Source organism: Hydra vulgaris, chromosome 11 (assembly GCF_038396675.1).
Source record: "Hydra vulgaris chromosome 11, alternate assembly HydraT2T_AEP".
Lineage (NCBI taxonomy): Eukaryota > Metazoa > Cnidaria > Hydrozoa > Anthoathecata > Hydridae > Hydra > Hydra vulgaris.
In genome coordinates, this window is record NC_088930.1 from 27,966,086 (window position 1) to 27,984,816 (window position 18,731).

At 28.3% G+C, this 18,731-nt stretch overlaps 1 protein-coding gene across 2 annotated transcripts in view; it reads left to right on the forward strand.

Moving 5' to 3' along the window:
- Positions 1–288: 288 nt before the first annotated feature.
- Positions 289–18,731, forward strand: part of LOC100206807 (enkurin) — a 30,665-nt gene continuing 12,222 nt past the window's right edge. For both annotated transcript variants that reach the window (XM_065810659.1, XM_065810658.1), the window contains exons 1-3: positions 289–476; positions 11,208–11,277; positions 17,695–17,770. In XM_065810659.1, the coding sequence (XP_065666731.1) occupies positions 379–476; positions 11,208–11,277; positions 17,695–17,770 (244 nt within the window). In that variant the 5' untranslated portion in view covers positions 289–378. The remainder of the gene's footprint in view (positions 477–11,207; positions 11,278–17,694; positions 17,771–18,731) is intronic.

An 18,731-nucleotide genomic window follows, 5' to 3' on the forward strand; every position in this document is an offset into this window, starting at 1 on the left:
ATTTTCAAAGTATTATTAGTTAATTATTTTTACCCGTAAAATATAGGTAAATCTAAAAATAGTTTTATAAATATTAGTTTTTGCTTCGTCTCTGTTTCCATTATTATTTACGAAAGTTCAAAAAAGCAGAAGCAAAAGCCAAATGCGCTATAAAATATCTGGGGGTACCTACCTTTTTGCTTTCCTTTTATTATGGTTACCATAAGTTATTACGCCATTTTTTTCCGGCTTTTTGGCGTTTTCGAATTCGGCTTTTTAGGCTGTCCCGTGACTTTTACTTGGTTACATCCTTCGTTTAGTTGTCATAGTAACATTTTACAGAGAGTTTTTAAGAAATCATAATGTAGCTAATTTTATTGTAATAGTATACTTTAAAAAATGTTGCCAGTAGCTTATGAAAAAAAAGAAGAAGAACTTGAAGAATCTATCTACAAACTTATTCCAAAGACACCTGAGAACAAATCAAAGTCTAAAAGGCATGATATATGATTATTGAAAAATACGTACAGTAAACAGGCTGTTTCATTGCGTATTTTTTTTAATCGTAAAAAGTTATTTTCGAAACTATTACTGTTTAACTGCAATAGTTACGAAGATTTTTTTTATTTTATTTTAATTTTTAACGTGAGTAGCCGATGCAAATTTAAAATTTTAAACAGTTTATATAACTTGAAACCACTAATTAGTTAAGTTAGTTACTTAAAAATTAGTAATTTTATTATATGATATTCTATTTATTTACAAATTACATTACTGCTCTATAGCATATCTAGGGGGCAAGGTCCACTGAGGTCCTGAAAAGTTAATGTTTTTGTTATTAATTTTTGACTGTTTAACTATCATTTTTAATTTAAAAAGCTTGTTAAATTTCCTAGATATTACCTATCCGCATATAAAGTGTAGTAAATAATATTTTGGAGTTTAGTGGTTTCGCATATTAACGTATCAATGAATATTTAGTTCTTGAATTTTCTTTTAAAAGTAGTACACATTATTTAGAAAAGTTACACAAGTATTTTACTAGATTAGCATATATATTAGCAGTAAATTCATTATTTTCACTTCAGCTAAAATGTCAGTGGCTCCACTTCCACCCAGACCTAAAATAAAAAACCATTTTATTTTATTTAAATTGTAATTACTGTATGGCTATAAAATAAATATGGGATCAGTTCATTGTATTTTAACTAATTTAAAGAAAACTTCTTGGGACATCTCTGGTTTTTCTGATTTTTACATATCATGCCTATTATATAAATAGATTAAATCTGCAATTTCAGACTTCAAGTGCAATGGTTTAGAAATTATTGCCATATAAACACTATTGAATGGCATTATAGCAAAATTTTAAACTCAAGTATAAGCAGCTTGTTTCATTTTAGTAATTAAATATATTTAAAAGTATTTTTTCCATTTGCCTAAAAAGTCTAATTTTAGCTGTTATGATCATTAATTTTTATAACACTTTGTATTAGTCTAATTTTAACAGCAAATAAGACTGTTAGGTCTAACTATTTAATGAATAGATTTTCAAATTGTTATGTTGTAATTTCTAATTATTGGGATTAAAAGGATTGTTGGAAACTAGTACCCCTCCAACCTGCCTATTGGCCTATGTAAGAGGTGTAGCTGATTATAAGTATTTACTTAAAAAAAGAAATGTTTATTTGTATACCTGAGTTCTCAAGTTCTAAAAGTAAAAGTTTTAAACAATAAATTTTATCAAGTAATGAATAAAAATTTCTTGATAAAAAATAACAACCATGTTTAAATGTTAGATTTTAACACAGCATTTTACTTCGTGATACATGGAAATTGAGAATTTTTTTTCATTTTTAAAAGATCATCACAAAAAAATGTGCAGCGAAATGTTTTACGCAAATCAATCAATATAAATCTAAAAACTTCCTGGTAGAATTTAAATATTTTACTATAAAAATAAATAAAGATTCTTAAATAGAAATCAAATAATAGTTATAAAAACTTTTACTGTTAGATTTAGTTTTTATTTTATAATAGATTTTAATGATAATTGAAAACAATAAATCTGTGATAAATCATTTCTTTTTTTTTTTTAAATATAAAAGGAGTAAAACCTTAAAGTATTTTTAACCTCAGGCATATGTAATTTAGCAATAACGTTACTAATTGGACTCCAATGCATATCTGGTGTTATTGGATACTTAAATTAATCATCAGCTTTTTGTAAACCACTAATACAGAATTATCTTAAGATCCATTATTTTTCCAAGAATTAATTCAATTATTTGAATTCTGATAGCACTGACAATTATTGAAGCGATTATTGAAGAAGTTAAAATAAACAAGGCAATTGTTGTCCATTTCACAATGAAGGCGCTTGCAATGTTTGTAACTTGGTGGGGTGTTAAATAGAGCAATATGCCAGCTAACTAAGTCGATGTTGTTCTCAATTTTTTATGTTTGGATGAGGTCGCTGTATAAATTTCTATTGAGTAGAGAGGCAAGACTGAGTTTGATGCATCTCGTCTTGTAGTCAAAGTGCTTCATTTCATGCGACACTTTGTTAGCTCAATGCTGGATGCATTCTATGGTATTTGTATCTTTTTCAAGGTACGGGCAACAAAGGGTAAACTGTAAACTTGAGATGTGGACATAAATAGGTGGTGTAAAGCTTTTTCCATATTTTGGTGTTTTTGTTAAAGAAGGTGTGTTTTAAGATTCCAAGGACATTATTGGCTTTGACAGCAGCAATTTCTTATTTTCCAAATACAAATATTTGTATTTTAGGTTTAGAAAAAATCATAGTTCTGAAAATGTAACCAAATATACAACAGCATGCACACCTGCTAAACTTAGTGAATGTTTTGTACATGCAACAAATTCTTCTTTGCAATTGATTTCTTTAACAAGGATCTGAACACCAATTAGGTGACCAGATATCAAAGCAACATTATCATGTTTGTCCTCTACAATTTTGAATATCTATTCCATCACTTTCTGATTTATCAAATATCATAGTTGAAATATATTCAGCATTTTTTCCCTTTGTGTCAACAAAATCAACAAAGGATTCCACAAGGTACACTTAGTTTCCATTAATCCTAACATAGCATAAAACTTGACTGATTTGATTTTCATGAGGAGTATCAGCGATGCTGTCAAACATCAATATTTTCCCCAAAATTTCAATAAACTTGTTTTGAATGATAGCTGACAAGTAAGATTTTTTTACCAGTTTGGTTCTTAGAATGTATTTCCGCAGCATAGCGTCATATTTTCCCAACAACTATTTGCCAACAACTATTTGCCAACAACTATTTGCCAATGAACTATTTGCCAATAAACTATTTTTAAAAAATATACTCTACTTCCTGTAGTCTCAACTTGATCTTCATTGCCGTAATCTTCTTGGTGACCTCTTAGAGACAAGCTTTCTTAATGACAAAATCTCAGAGATAAAAGACACGCACAATTTACGTCACTGCAGTTAAAAATATAAATTGAAGATATTATTTCCCATTATAATAACTAGTTTGATGCTTTCTAAAACAAAATGTCAATGGGTTATGGTATTTGTATAGGGATGCAAAACATATAAGTTTTAGAATTTCTTAAAATAAATTTGCTGCCCTTAAAATAGTACCATGCGGGTCAGCCTGTCTATATTGCTCCACCTTTCATATGCCACTGGAAAAATTGAAACAATTTTTTTAATACAATATTGATAAAATGGTAGATTAAATAGAAATATAAAATGAAGTCTTTTAAAAAAAAAAAACTCTTTTTTTCTAAAAAAAAAAAGGGTCAACCTAGCTTACGGAATTACAAATACATTTCAATCAAATACAAATACAAATATTTAGGAAATTTTTTAATCAAATACAGTAAGAATACAAATACATTAATTTAGCCCATGACTACCAAATACAAATTCAAATACAAATACATATTTAACCCAAACCCTGTCTCCTGCATAGTAGATGTGAATTATTAGTTTATAACTAAAAAATTTTAAGTGCGTTTTATTATGTATACATGTATGTTGCATTATGTATACATGTATGTTGAAAAAAAAGAGAAAAAAAGCAGAATTCATTACTATGAAACCTAACTTTGCTACAAGAAGAATAGTTACCAAAGAACAAAAAATTCTTTTTAAGCAACATATTGTTACCTGCTTTCAAGTATATTATGGACAGTATGCTGTATATTTAAGATCTATGGCTTTTGATAAAGCTATAATGAATAAAATAAAAGTTCCTAGTATCTGGATGGAAGAGAAAAAAACTTAAATAGAATAGATGCATTTATTTTATAATGCTCTTTGTCAAAATAGGCATCTTTCAATACTTACAATGTACAAAAGTTTTTTTTTCTGATTTAGAAGCATTGTATTTAAGAGTACCAAATTTTAGTGATCAATTTTTATATTAGGAATCTTAATGAAACAGCTACCACCTCTGTACAAATATGTACAACAAAATTTTTACCAAAACAGGCATCGAGCAAGTTAGGTCTGTAACAAGCAGAGAATGTAAAACTTTGGTGACAAAGTGTTTTTTTAAAAACAGCTTAGGTTTTTCCATACCTGCAATTCCAAACAAAAAAAGTATGTTTATGCTAAATAATGCATCATCTGGAACTCGGTTTTGCAAACCCAACTGGATTGAGGAATACAGAAAATATATCTGGAAGTAGTTCAGCATTTTGTATCAAAAATATTCTCATCAAATGAAAATTCATCTTTATTTATATTTGATAAGCCACTTTTTTATAAAAGGTTTCAATCTTGCAAAGTGTAATGGTATTACTATTCTTGTTGTACCTCCACATAGTAGTAACAAAATGCAGCTCTTAGTTGTATTTGCTCTCTATTTGCTTTATTCAAACTTTATTTATAATGATGCACGTACTGGCATTTAAAAAATTCAAAGTTGATAAATATGTTAACAAAAACTGCTTGGATATTCTTTAAGAACATTGTTTGTAGATTAAAAATCAGCTAAAATTAAAATTGTAGTTGTTCGTCCAAGATTTTAAAACCACTTTCAAACCAACCATTTTTTTTACAAAAAACTTATAGTTGTGAATATGTCAGATTTTAAAACCTGGAATAGGCTATATCAGGTACCTCATATTGATTATATCAGGTTTTAAAACCTGATATAGCCTATAAAGTTGAATTTTTAAGTAAACACTAGAATGAATTTCAGGCGCTTGAATACCTTCAAATGTCATGGAGAAATTTACTAATTTTAGTACAACTAATGTAGTTAAAACTGTTTGCATATCAACAAAAAAAAAGCATCAGATAAGTCTTTAAGTAGTTTATATCACATTACAAAAGATATGTTTGATATAGAGGGTGACTCTAAAGAAAAGTAAAACAGTTATTTATTTGGCAGATTCATGAGAAATTTTAAATGTCTTTATGTTAGCTAGAGAGATTAATGAAAAAGGTATTACTGTTATTTTATGTTGTGTATTTATACTAATTTTTAATATAATTTTTCAGAAATAAAAGTGTTTACTTTAGGTAAAGAGTGATAAAGACCAGGGCTTTTTAAAAATTTGTGCAACAATTTTACCAGAGAGTTATCAACTAGATCTAGATTATGAATTGACCAAGGATGAAACTGAAGAAATAATGCACTTTGGGTGACTGAACTTTTCTCTTATACAAAAATCCTTGTATTCTGAAGGGGGTACAGCTAGCAAAAAATAAAGTTAGTAGGAGTTCACAGATTGATAATGCTTTGTATTGTACCTCAAATAAAAGAATCTTATGAGAACATGAAGCTACTTTTAAGGTAGAAAAAGTTAGAAGGTTTCTTTTGTTTTGTAAAAAAAGGGACCCTCTAGTTTTGATTTTAAATTAAATGGGACCCTCAAAAGATTCCCTAAAAGGGAATTCAATAAATCCCTGTCCTATGAAAAACCTCCACATCTATTGTTACATCACACATATTCTCATCCTCTTATATATTTAATTCTTGGAGTGATCATAGTTTGATCACTGCAAGGATTATATATATATATATATATATATATATATATATATATATATATATATATATATATATATATATATATATATTTGCCTAAATGTCTTAGGTTTGCGTAAATATCTTAATGCTGTCAATTGGGTTAATTTATTTTATGGCAAGTCAGCTGACGAATGTTTCGAACATATAGTGAATGAGAAAATATTATAGTAGGTACAATTAAACAACAATTTGTTAAACAATTTATATTATCTATATTTTCTTACCCATTTAATAATAAACATGTTTGATATGTTAATAACTAAATTGGTTCCAGAGTTAAGGCATTTACCATTTGAAGGTTAAAAAACTTTAAATATTGAACTACTTTAAAAACAAGAAGAATAAGAGATGATTCAAAGTTACGAAATTTTTTCATCAATTGGCTAAAGTATATTGGTATCGAAAACCAAAAGTAGTTAATACAATTTCGGCATATGATGCAGCTGAAAATAGAGATCATAAAGCACATTTTGATATTGAGCTTAAAAAAAAGCAACAAACCAAGAGAAAATTTTTTGGTAAACAGTTATAACCAGTAGAGATCATTTTTGCAAAAACTGTATAAGTCTTTAAGAACAAACTTGATAAACTTGTATAATATGGCTTAAAGAAACTGTAATCAACATAGGCTTATAATAGATTCAGCATGGCATTGAATCTCAAGGAACATAAATAAATAAACTTATTTTTAATAGATTCTAGCTACTTGGAGGAATAAAAAAAAGGTACTTTGAGCCTGAGCCACTGTCCCATCGTCATAAAGTTGCACCTCTTTGCATTATTATTTATATCTGAATAAGTTGGAGAGTTACTCTATAGGGAATTTTTATGGTATTGGTCACAATATCAAAATAATATAAGCACTGTGTCAAATGAAACCTAATAAAAGCTGTTGCAGAATTTATTTCTTGATATTTATAATACTTTTCCTCTTTATTTATATTTGTTTTATTTGTTAGATCTAGTTTTTTACTTTAATTTTCTATTTTTGTTGGCTCAGTTTCTGCTCTTTTGTATTTCAACATTTAATATAAAAATATTTATTATAATAGTTTTTTACTTTTTTTTAGTTCTAATGTTGGTTCTAAGGTTGGTTGAACTGGTTGAACCAAACAAAAATTTTTAACTAAAAAATTATGTGAAATAGTTTTTAGGAATTGTTGAACAGTTTTTAAATGGAATACTCAATAGCTTTCTTCTTTTCCCATCTTTTTTTCAATAAGAAGTAGTGTTAATGAAATATTTTTTATTTTTTCTACTTTGTCATTATACATCTCTGTTGGTATTGTACCACACATGACAGAATTTCTGGCTAACAGCTATTTTATACATTATCTAAGTCTCAAAATTACATTGTTGCAAAAATCATAAATTAACGAAAGTATAATAAATAACAGTAGCATACTACTAGTAAATGTAAATTTACTAAGAAATTGAAAAATAATGTCATTGCCGGCAACACTTTTTTTTCTAAACTTTTTTCAAATTAATAAGTGTTGTATAATAAAAATTTAGTTTTGTATAGTGTCTTTTCTAATTGATCTGCAGTGAAATAATATAATACTAAATAAATAAAACTAACAAATTGTTCAAAAAAATTTATTTAAAAGCTGTATCAATAAGGGTAATTCAAGGTAAAAGTGGGACAAAAAATTAAAATTTTTCAGTCACCCTCACAGATTTTTTTCAAATTTCAACCAGTGGTACCTATCAATGTAACATAAAAAAATGTAAAATTGTTTGGTGCAATAAGATCAGATTGAGCTCCCAGATCCAAGCGATTCAAAAGTTATGATTTTTTGAAATTCAGCCTAAAGTGTTCCTTCTTTTACCAAATCCACCATTATGGATTTGGTAGTTTTATCTTTTAATGAATAATTTAAGATCTAGTGAAAGAATGTGGCTAAATATTGGTACGTGACCATTTTTGAGGATGCAGAATTTAAAAATGTAGAGAAAATAGTGAAAAGAAGAGTTATTAAGAAACTTGTTGAAGAAGCAGTTATTAAGAAACTTGTGACTGCTCTGGATGTCACCAAATCTGATCTTATTGCATCAAACAACAATGAAGTTCTAAAGAAAATTCAAATCAAAGCTGGCGATCTAGACTTTCTTATTAAATGCATAAAACAAAAACTTAAAGTTTCTAACAGGCAGTAACTTCATATTTTGACATTGACCCCAAAATCTTGCTCTATCAGAAAAGCAGCAAAAGAGCTTTCAGTTTCGAAACACAAAATTCAAAATGCAAAGTTTTTACGCAACCAAAATGGTATCATAGCATACCCTGATCTGGTTGAACGGCATCAAATTAGCAAAGATGTTATTGAACTTGTGAAGCTTTTTTACTGTGACAATAAGTATTCAAGGCAAATTCCAGGTAAAAAATACTGTTCAAGTGTTGAGAGAGAAAAAAAAAACATGTCAAAAAAATTAATTTTGTGTAACTTAAAGGAGCTATGTGGCATTAAGAATAAAGTACCCTCACCATAAAATTAGATTTTCTAAATTTTGCAGTCTTTTGCCTAAATGGTGCATTCTTGCTGGTCCAAAAGATACACATTCTGTTTGTGTGTGTACAATACACCAAAATGTCAAATTGATGTTGAGTGCTGTAGGACTTGAAACATCTTCCCATGAAATCACTGAAAAGATTGTCTGCAGCAGAAAATCGAAAGTTTGCATGATTCATAAATGCAGTAGTTGTCCTAGCATACAAGCTGCCCATATTATTTTCAGCAGTATCTAACACAAAATGATGATGTGACACAATATGACAGTGAGGAAAATGAACAGTCAGTTGATTTCAAACAGTGGACAGTGACAGATAGAACTGAACTATTAACGATTAAACTTCCATTTAATGAATTCATAAAGCTCCTGTGTAAAAGACATAATAAAATTACATCTCATTTATAGCAAAATCACAATAGCAAAAGCATCTCAAAGAAGCAATTAATATTGATGAGGCTGTTGTACTGGCGGATACAGACCTACCATTGGAGCAAGAGTCAATATTTTCTTCATCCTGTTGTCATCTGCTACAAGAAAGTGGAATTGGAAATATATTCTTTTTTTGTAATTTCAGATGATTTGAATCATGATGTTGGATTTATCAATGAAGTTATGCACAAAACTATTAATCATATTAAAACTTGCCTTCGTCCCACAATTACCAAAGTTCATTATTTTTTGGATGGCTGTGCAGGGCAGTATAAAACTGCAAACATTTTTACAATTTATGTCATGCTCAAGATTTTTCTGTTCGTTGCATTTGGAATTTCTTTGCAACAAGCCATGACAAATCTTCATGCAATGGAATAGGTGGCACTGTTAAAAGGTTTGTTGCAACTGTTAGCTTGCTAAGTCCAACCACAGGTCAAATACTGTTTTCTCAAGTAAGGTTTGAATACTGTCAAATACCAATCAGTGGGATTATTTTTGTGTACATCACTGCTAAAGAAACAGAGCTAGTAAGATACAAACTTACTGATAGACTTTTAATAGCAACCACTATTCCTGGGACAAAAAGTTTCCATCAATTTATACCTTCTTTTCATTCAATAATAAAATGAAAAGGGTATCAGATGATGATAATTTTTCTCTAACATTTGACTTCCTCGATAAACATAAATATGAAACTATTAAAATTGAATATATTTACCTATTTTGCAAATACAACAAATTTTACTGGCTTGGTAAGGTTGCTGAAGTTGATAAAAAGAATGATGATTTTATGGTAAAGTTTATGCATCCACATTATCCAAGTCGGTCGTACTACTGGTCAAAGTGGGATGATAATTGCTGGGTGCCAAGAATGAATATCATTTCTCTTGTTAAAACACTGTCAATATCTTCTGAGTGCCAGTACCACATCTCAAAAGAAGATGAAAGTCTATTTGAACAGCTTTTATCTTGTCAGTGAAAGTTTATTAATATTTTACTTTCATTATTTAAATGATATCAACTTTAATTTTAGTAACATTTGGTTATTCCTTTTCATTTTTGTTTTTGAGCTTTTTTCAATAAAGCAGGTTTTTTATTATTTTTCAAAAAAGTTTGCATTTTAGTTTCTCATTTTTTTACACAACATTTGAGCATGCAACCTAAAATTTGATCATACAACCAATATTTTGAAATAATAGTTAACTATTAGACATTAAGTAATAATGTTAAGTTAAATTATTATAATTAATAAATAAAGAAATTATATTTTCAATGTGATGTATTGTAAATTATATTTTCATGTATACTTTTGAAAATATTGATTATAAATATGCAAATATGCAAAGAAATATAATTTTTGTTATTTTATTTCAGAGACCTAAACACCAAAAATAAGTGAAATGTAAACCATGGTTACAAAACTAAAAGTTTGACTGTTGATATTTTAAAATTAAAAAATTATTCTCAAATATTAAGAATTGGGTTATTTTCTCTTCATCTTTGTATCCAACACCTTTAAAAATGGTCAGGTACCAATTTTCAGTCATATTCCTCCTCTAGAACTTAAATTGTTCACACAAAAAGTATTGCTATAAATTCTATAATTGAGAATGGAAGCCAAAAAAAGAAATTTTTTGTCTAAATTTCATAATGGCATAATATTATAAATGTTAAAGATAACTATCAAATAATTTAAATTTCATTATTTTCTCTTCATTTTTGAATTCAACACCATCAAAAATGGCCAGGTACCAAATTGTAACCACATTCTTCCACTGGATCATAAATTGTTCATTAAAAAGTACAACTACAAAATCCATAATGGTGGATTTGGTAAAAAAAGGAACATTTTAGGCTGCTAGGAACATTTAGGCTAAGATATCTGAGAAAATATATAGTACAATACAATAAGTCTCTTCTTTCTATTACTATTAAAATAGTTTAGTAAAAAGTTAGTTAAGTCTCTTCTCTCTATTACTATTAAAATTAATAATAACATAGTAATTTTGTTGTGGTGGGTTGCTTCTCCTGAAAGTTTAATCTAGAAAGTTTACACACCCAATAAACAAAAACATTCATTAGTATTAAATTTACCCTGACTACAAATTCGCCATTTGTTTTAAAAAACCCTGCCTTGGTCAAAATCCAGGACAGGTTTGTCACTCATTATTATTAATAAATTTTCAAATATGTTTATTTGATTTATTCAGTTTGTTTGACTATTTTTTCTAGATATAAATCAGTATTCAATGACAGTGTAAAGAATGAAATAAAATCTATCAAAAAAGAAAAGAAAACATTGGTAACTTGTCTTATTTTATATATATTTTTTCTAATTATTATAACAGTTATTACTAATTATTAATTAAAAGTTCTTTTGACACAAATTGTTTAACAACAAAAGTGGGTTGTGAAACAGGTATGATGTAACTTATGCTGCATCAAACTTGGTAGTGGTAGAGACATTAAACAGGTATGATATAACTTATGTTGCATCAAACTTGTTAGTGGTAGAGACATTAAATGTGGTAGTGGTGTAGTAGTAGAGCGCTCGCCTCATAAGTGAGAAGTTCCGAGTTTGATTCCCACCACATCCCTGGTAGTACTGTGCTCAACTTGTTTCTCCCCGCGGCGGCTTTGTTCGTCGAGGTTTGTGTTTTAGAGTTATAGAGTTGAGAGAGGGTACAAAAGTAGCCTCCTCAACTGTAGTGGCCTTCTTGGCCTTGGGGGGGGGGGGGTTGTGAATTTAAAAAAAAATTATGTTACATAATAAACTAAAATTCTTTTTGTATAAATTGTTATTTACTTAAATCTTTTTTTGCAGTGTTTGTTTCTCCTACTTCAATTGAGTCTTTGTTTCTCTTATTTCAATCAAGTGTTAGTTTCACATATAACATCACATATAACTGTAATATGACCATAGGTAATGGTTTATAATGATATCAAGCTATTAGGACTATAACTGCAATAAAAGAAAATGCATAAAAAATGATACTCAATGCACATGAAATTTTTAAAACGAAGGGCATGTGTGTAATTATATAAATGTGCATATGAAAAAAAATATACATTTATTTAGAGCAAACTCAGTAAAAAAATGCAAAGTACAAAATATATGAACATGCACACACATACGCACAAATGGTGAAACTCCATCCTCAGCAGGGTTGGCATTAAATAATCCACCCCAAAAAACCTGCCCAATAAAACCCAATAAACCCGCTTAAAAAAACACAACAAAAACCAGGCAATATGGGTTTTATTGGATTTTTTAAAAGATATTTTATAATTTTATGAACTATTAAAATCAACATTAACATAACTATTATATTATTAACTAAATTAATTATTAACTATTATTATTAACTAAATTATTATTAACTATTATTATTAATTATTATAACCAACAAAAACAGCTATCAGAGTAGATTTACTAATATTTGGATTATTAATTGGAAATACATTGTCATAATTTTTATTCAAATATTTTTATTGATTGAAATTTTTTTTTATCTTTTATGTTATTCACCTCCCAAGGCTGAGAAGGCCACTACAGTTGAGGAGCCTACCTTATGGTGGTCACAATTCTCTCTCAACTCTTTAACTCCGAAACACGAACCTTTATGAACAAGGCCAATGTGCAGAAAAACAAGTTTAAAATAAATCAATACATATAGATTTAACGTGAAATTTTTTTTTTCTATTACAACTTTAAATTATTTTTAAAAATCTTTTTTAAAATAATTTGAAAACTACTTTTTTTAAATTATTAAATAAAATTATGTAAAAGATATTTTAAATAAAGTTTAAAGTAGAAAATTATACTAATTTTCAATATCATTACACAAAAAAGCAAAAAAAGTTTAACAGATATAAATTAAAAATTAAACCCCAAAAAAACCCAAATTTACCCAATAAAACTTAGTTTCTCCGCGCAGCGGCCTTGCTCGGAAAGGTTCGTGTTTCGGAGTTAAAGAGTTGAGAGAGGGTTGTACCACGAATAACAACTACAAAAAAAAAAAAAAAAAAAAAAAAAAACAAGAGTAGCCTCCTCGACTGTAGTGGCCCCCCCTCGGGCCTTGGGGAGGTGAATAATCTAAAAAAAAAAAAAAAAAAAAAAAAAAAAAACCCAAAATTACCCAAAAAAAACCCACTTGGCTGGGTTTTATTAAAAAAAACCCAGCCCAGTGAATTTTTCAAGAAAAACCAGGTTTTTGCCCACCCTGATCCTCAGGGCCACAATAACAATAAACATAAAGTAATTTATATTTTTAATTTTAGATTAACACTACACATATAGTAATTTAGTTATTTAATATATATAAAATTAAAAGTAATAGTTTACATAGTATTTTTATGAAATATACAATTGCTTACTAAACACATCAAACTTTAAACTAACTTTACTTATTACTTAAATCTTTAAATAATTTTCATTTTAAATAATAGATTTGATCTTAATTTAAATAAAAAGTTCAATGAAAATAGTTAATATCTCAAAACATTTCTACTAAAAAATAAAAAAAATAAACTCTTACTTTATATTGTTATTGTAATTTACAAGAAAAATATATTATTATATTATACAAATATGTAGTTATATACTATATTACACTTTATTATATATAATTATTATATACAAAGATAAATAAAAAGAATATGTATGAAACAAACTATAGTCACTAAACAATTTGGAAACTTCTTTTCCATGACATTCTTGAATGTATTTTGGAATAGTCTCTATATAATTTTTTGCAGTAAGCTGCCATTATGTGTGTGTCCCATCATCCTTATTAGCGGTCTTCCATAGTTTTAATATTTTGGTGAAATCTTAATGCATCTTAAATCTCATAATACATCCAATGAGTTTAAAACTGCTAAGCATCTTGTTCACCAGATCAACATAATTTTTATCTTTGCGTTTGCCTAGAAATTTTCTAGCAACTGCAACAAATGAAGTTCAGGCTTTTCGCTCAGCCTTATTCTTTAGGCAGAGTATGGCCTACTTAAATTACACGGCATGATTTGTTGCAATTTCCGTAAAAAATTAAGTGGCCATTTTTTTATATATATAAAAGTTGTATATGTATAAAAGCTTAAGTTCTTGTTATGGTTAAGAGTCATGTTTGCACTATAAATTTTTTATTCTTGTTTTATTAAAATGATTAAATAATAGTTAGATTTTCTTTGAGTACTTACATTCTTTTGTGCTGGATTTTTTGCTAACTGATTGCCTGCCTCAGTTTATTCTAATCACATAGAATATGCGGCCGTGGCGCAGTGGTTAGAACGCTTGCTTTAGAAGCAAGAGATCCAGGTTCGAAACAAACTCTGGACATATTTTTGCGTCATGGTAAGGAAAGAGGCATGAACTTCCTAGTTAAATGCACTTTTGCGGTGCTCTGTGACAAGACCGTTAGGTCTTTTTAAGGCACCTAAATAACCAAATTAAAAAAAAGTGCTGAAATAGGTAATAGATAGTTATCAACATGCTACTAAAAATAAACTTACATGTTGCTAAGATTGCCTAAAACTCTCCATTGAAAATAAAATCAAAGGTTTGTAATTTTGTAATTATTATAATTGAAATTAAAAGAAACACCTTTTAGCTAGGAATATTTATTTGGTCTTTGAAATTTTTTTGAGTTTTTTCACGTGACTGAATATGTAATTTTTTTTTGCAAATTATTACAAAAAATTTTATAAACAATGCGAGATCTATACTAGATTCCCCATGTTTTGTGATTATCGCTTCTGTAAAAATCTTTTCACTATTGCATATTTCAAAAAGACTTACAAGTCTACCACTGGTCATTTTACTAAAATCTAGCTCCAAAGGATCACTTTGTTAACTGGAGGTAAGAACAAATGTATAGCCTTCATTAAGCAAATAATTCATAAGAGATATAGTTGGTTGTAGTGTTGTAATTAGAGCATGAGAAGTTTGTTTGGTTAATGTAAAAAATTACATTTTGATCAAATTCAATACAGTTTGCAATATCTCTATAAAGTATTGGTTTTTTATCACCTTTCACAGCAGCATTGGTGAGTTAATTAGATGTATTAAGTTTCTGCCTTGAATTAGCCATTGACTTAAAAACAGTTTGCATGCCTAATATTTCTTGGCCTATTGTAAATAAATGGCCTGATTTTTTGCATTTTAATTGCTGCATGTTTGAAACATATAGCATAATAGAGTATTTACATTGCAAAACATTGTTTTGCAGCATAAATATTGCTAAGAAAAATCTATGTTTTATTTCTAATAATTGCAGTTATAATAAATACAAAATTACAAACCTTTATTTATTTTTTTAAAATTATTTCCTATGGAGAGTTGTGGGTAGTTTTAGCAAAATGTAAGGTTATTTATAGTAGCATGTTGATATATGTGATATAGCTATCTGAAAGCCCATCTCAGTATTCTGTTGGAATTAACTGAAGCAAGCAATCAGTTAGTGAAAAATCCAGCAAAAATAAAGTTATTACTCAAAGAAAATCAAATTTTTTTTTAACTATTTTAACAAAACATTCTATAGTTTTTATTTTACAAGAATAAAACATTTATAATGCAATCAGGACTCTTAACCATAACAAGAGCTCAAGCTTTTATACATAAGCCGTAAAAAAAACTACCCTCCTAATTTTTTTACGGAAAATGCAACAAATCAGGCGGTATAATTTAAGTAAGCCCTGGGCAGAGTTATTAATAAGTTGTCTTATTTGTGAACTGTCAAATATTCCTGCTTTAATTTTTACCATACTTAACTGTGACATCTTCTCCCCTACATATTCAAAAAATGATCCGCTTTTATCAAGAGCCTTTAAGAATGCTTCACAAAGCCCAGCTTGATATGAAGTGGAAGCAAAATAATTTTTTCTCCCATTCGACTGAGGCGTCGTTAATGACACTCTTTTGCTTATTGTCTATGTTTTCTCTAAAGCCATTTTTTTCTAACCCAGTGGTATGTTAAGTCTCTGCTATCCCAGAGGCACATGAAGCAAGGATATTTGGTGTAGCCACTTTGTCCAAGGAAAAAGTTTACAATTTTTAGGTACACACAAATCACCCATTGATGTTTATGATACTTAGGCTTTTCCAAGACCAAACCAATGACAGACCAATTCTTCTTCATTTTCGTTGAGTAAGTAATTGGTATAGAACCAAATTTGTTCCCACTGTGCTAAAGATTACAGTGTAAACTTTGCTTTGAGCTGTCAATAATTAGACGCCAATCATCTTTAAAATATTCAGGAAGACTCATTTTTTTCAGAAGTCCCCTAATTTTGTGACAAAATGCAAGATCCTCTTTTTTATAGAAGTAGGGTAGCAGGTCCTTTTCTCATGTATAGTACCCTGTTCCTGTAAATTTTTGTCCTTCAACCTTGGAGCAAGTGAATCAGAAGCTTCTTTTGAGATCTCTGGTGAGGTCATTCAACTCATATTGGTTGAAATGTTGTGGAACTAATGACATCTCCTCATAATCACTGTCACCTTTATTAGTATTAGAAGGGTGATCAGAAGGACAATATTCATCCTCATAGAGCTCTGGTAGCTATAGAAATGTTAGGATTGACACTTCCTCTGAGTTAAGAACTGGTCGTCTTGCAGAGACTAAATCAGGATAATTTCTCTTGTTATGGTTATTTCGTTAATTCCAGTAATATTTACTAGGCAATAAATATTACTGGAATTAACTAGAATAACTTTCATTGAAATGGTTTTGGGTTTTTCTCAATTGGCACTCCGAACTTCATACTTTTTCTTTTCCCGGTAATCCACTCTTGTAAATGTAAGTTTTATAGACCTGATGTGGTTTCATTTTGATCACCAAGCCTAACATCAAAATATCCAAGATAAGCCCTCTTTACAAAGTCATCAACTGTTTTTCTGTTTTCTTTTAACACATATTCGCCGTATATGTAGCAAAACACATCAGGGTGATTCACACAACTTCTTCTACTTGAGCTCATTTTATCTAGGTATAATAACAAAAATACAACTATCTACTTTAGGTTAACTTAACAACAACACTTTCCAAAACAGAAATATCATGCGACATTAACTTTTATCTATTCCGCACGCAACATCTCACATACTAATCGCAACTGTAGTTTAAGGTCATTTTGTTTCTCATCCTGGATTATTTTTCTGTAATTAACTGATCAGTAAACTGACAATATGACAAATATATAGAATACAATAACCAAACTTTGTATATGTGAGTTATAATTTTACAAAATGGAGTTAGAGCTGTAAATTTCATGTAACTGCACCTTAAAAAAACATTTATCTAAAAAACTAGATCCGATAAATAAAAACTGTCTTTACATTTAGATTCAGCGACACAAATATAGCTAAAATCACTTTCTTTTAGGCCTGTCTTATTATCCAATACAAATACAAAGTCAAATACAAATATGTATTTGATCCCAGCCTTGATCTTTGTTTTGATCAAGTTAGTGTGATATTATTGTTATTATTATTATTATTATTATTATTATTATTATTATTATTATTATTTTAAATCACTTATTGAAAATATTTTTACAAAATATTTATAATAACAAAAGGTAAAGTTACAAAAATTGATGATGTAAGTTCTGATTCTTAAGAAACCTAAAATTTTTTAAACTATTAAAACAAAAAATAAATTTTTTTTTGTTTTATTTTTTCATTGTAAATAAAAATTTTGTCAAAAAAGTATATTTATAACAGGGCCCAGTATCAGTGTGTTTAAATACTCCAGAAAATTATTTAAAGAAAAGATCAATGTTGCCTCAATTAATAAAAGGTATTTTTTTTTTTTAATTAGCAGTTTGCAAGCCTTATACTTCATGTTTAACCTTATACTTCGTATATTACATTTTTTTACTCATTTTTTTACTCATGTTATGTAAAAACTTTACATGCTAGATACTTTCTTAATTACTCTTTTCTTTCAGAAAATTTAATGGAAGTTCATTAAATTTTCATTCAGAAAATGATAAAAAAGAAACGAAGAAAAATAATTATCTTATTTTATATAATTATATATCTATATAATTAAATCTTATCAGAGAGTTATACTTTTTCTGTATGATGTTATCAGTCTTTTCTGTATGATGTTATTAGAGACCTTTTTTACAGTTCTTTATCAGCAGTGATATGGTATAAACAATACTTACTAAAATTAAATAAATTAAATTTAAAATTTACATATTAAATTGAAGTATAAATTACTGTTAACCAGTTATTAGTAAGTTCAAAAACCATAATATGCTTAATTTTTTTCCAATTCTTTTTTTTTTTAATTTTATTTTACAACAAAAATCAAAAAATTGCACTCATCAATACTAAGATTTGAAGAAGAAGCAGCTGAATTTAGTCTCACAAAGAGCAACCAAGTCTGGTGATTTTGGCTAGAAGATAGACTCAACTGATAGAAATTACTTCAAAGACCACAAACGTTTGTGAAAAGATATATAATTACAATTAGGTGGTGGTGATGGTTTTTTTGTTTATTTTTTTTTGGTACTTTGGGCATGGTTTTAGTTAAACAGAACTTGACTCATTCATTAATAGAGCATGGTATCCCAAGCAATCAGCTATGCAGTAGTCTCAGTCCTGCTAAATAATTAAAGTCATAGCTTAGGTTCTTTATGTGGCATATGCAATCCACACCAATAGCATTAACAGGAACACCACCATCTATGCACAACATGACACTGTTAATACTCTGATATTTTAAAGCTGTTGAAAAATCAGCCTATCTG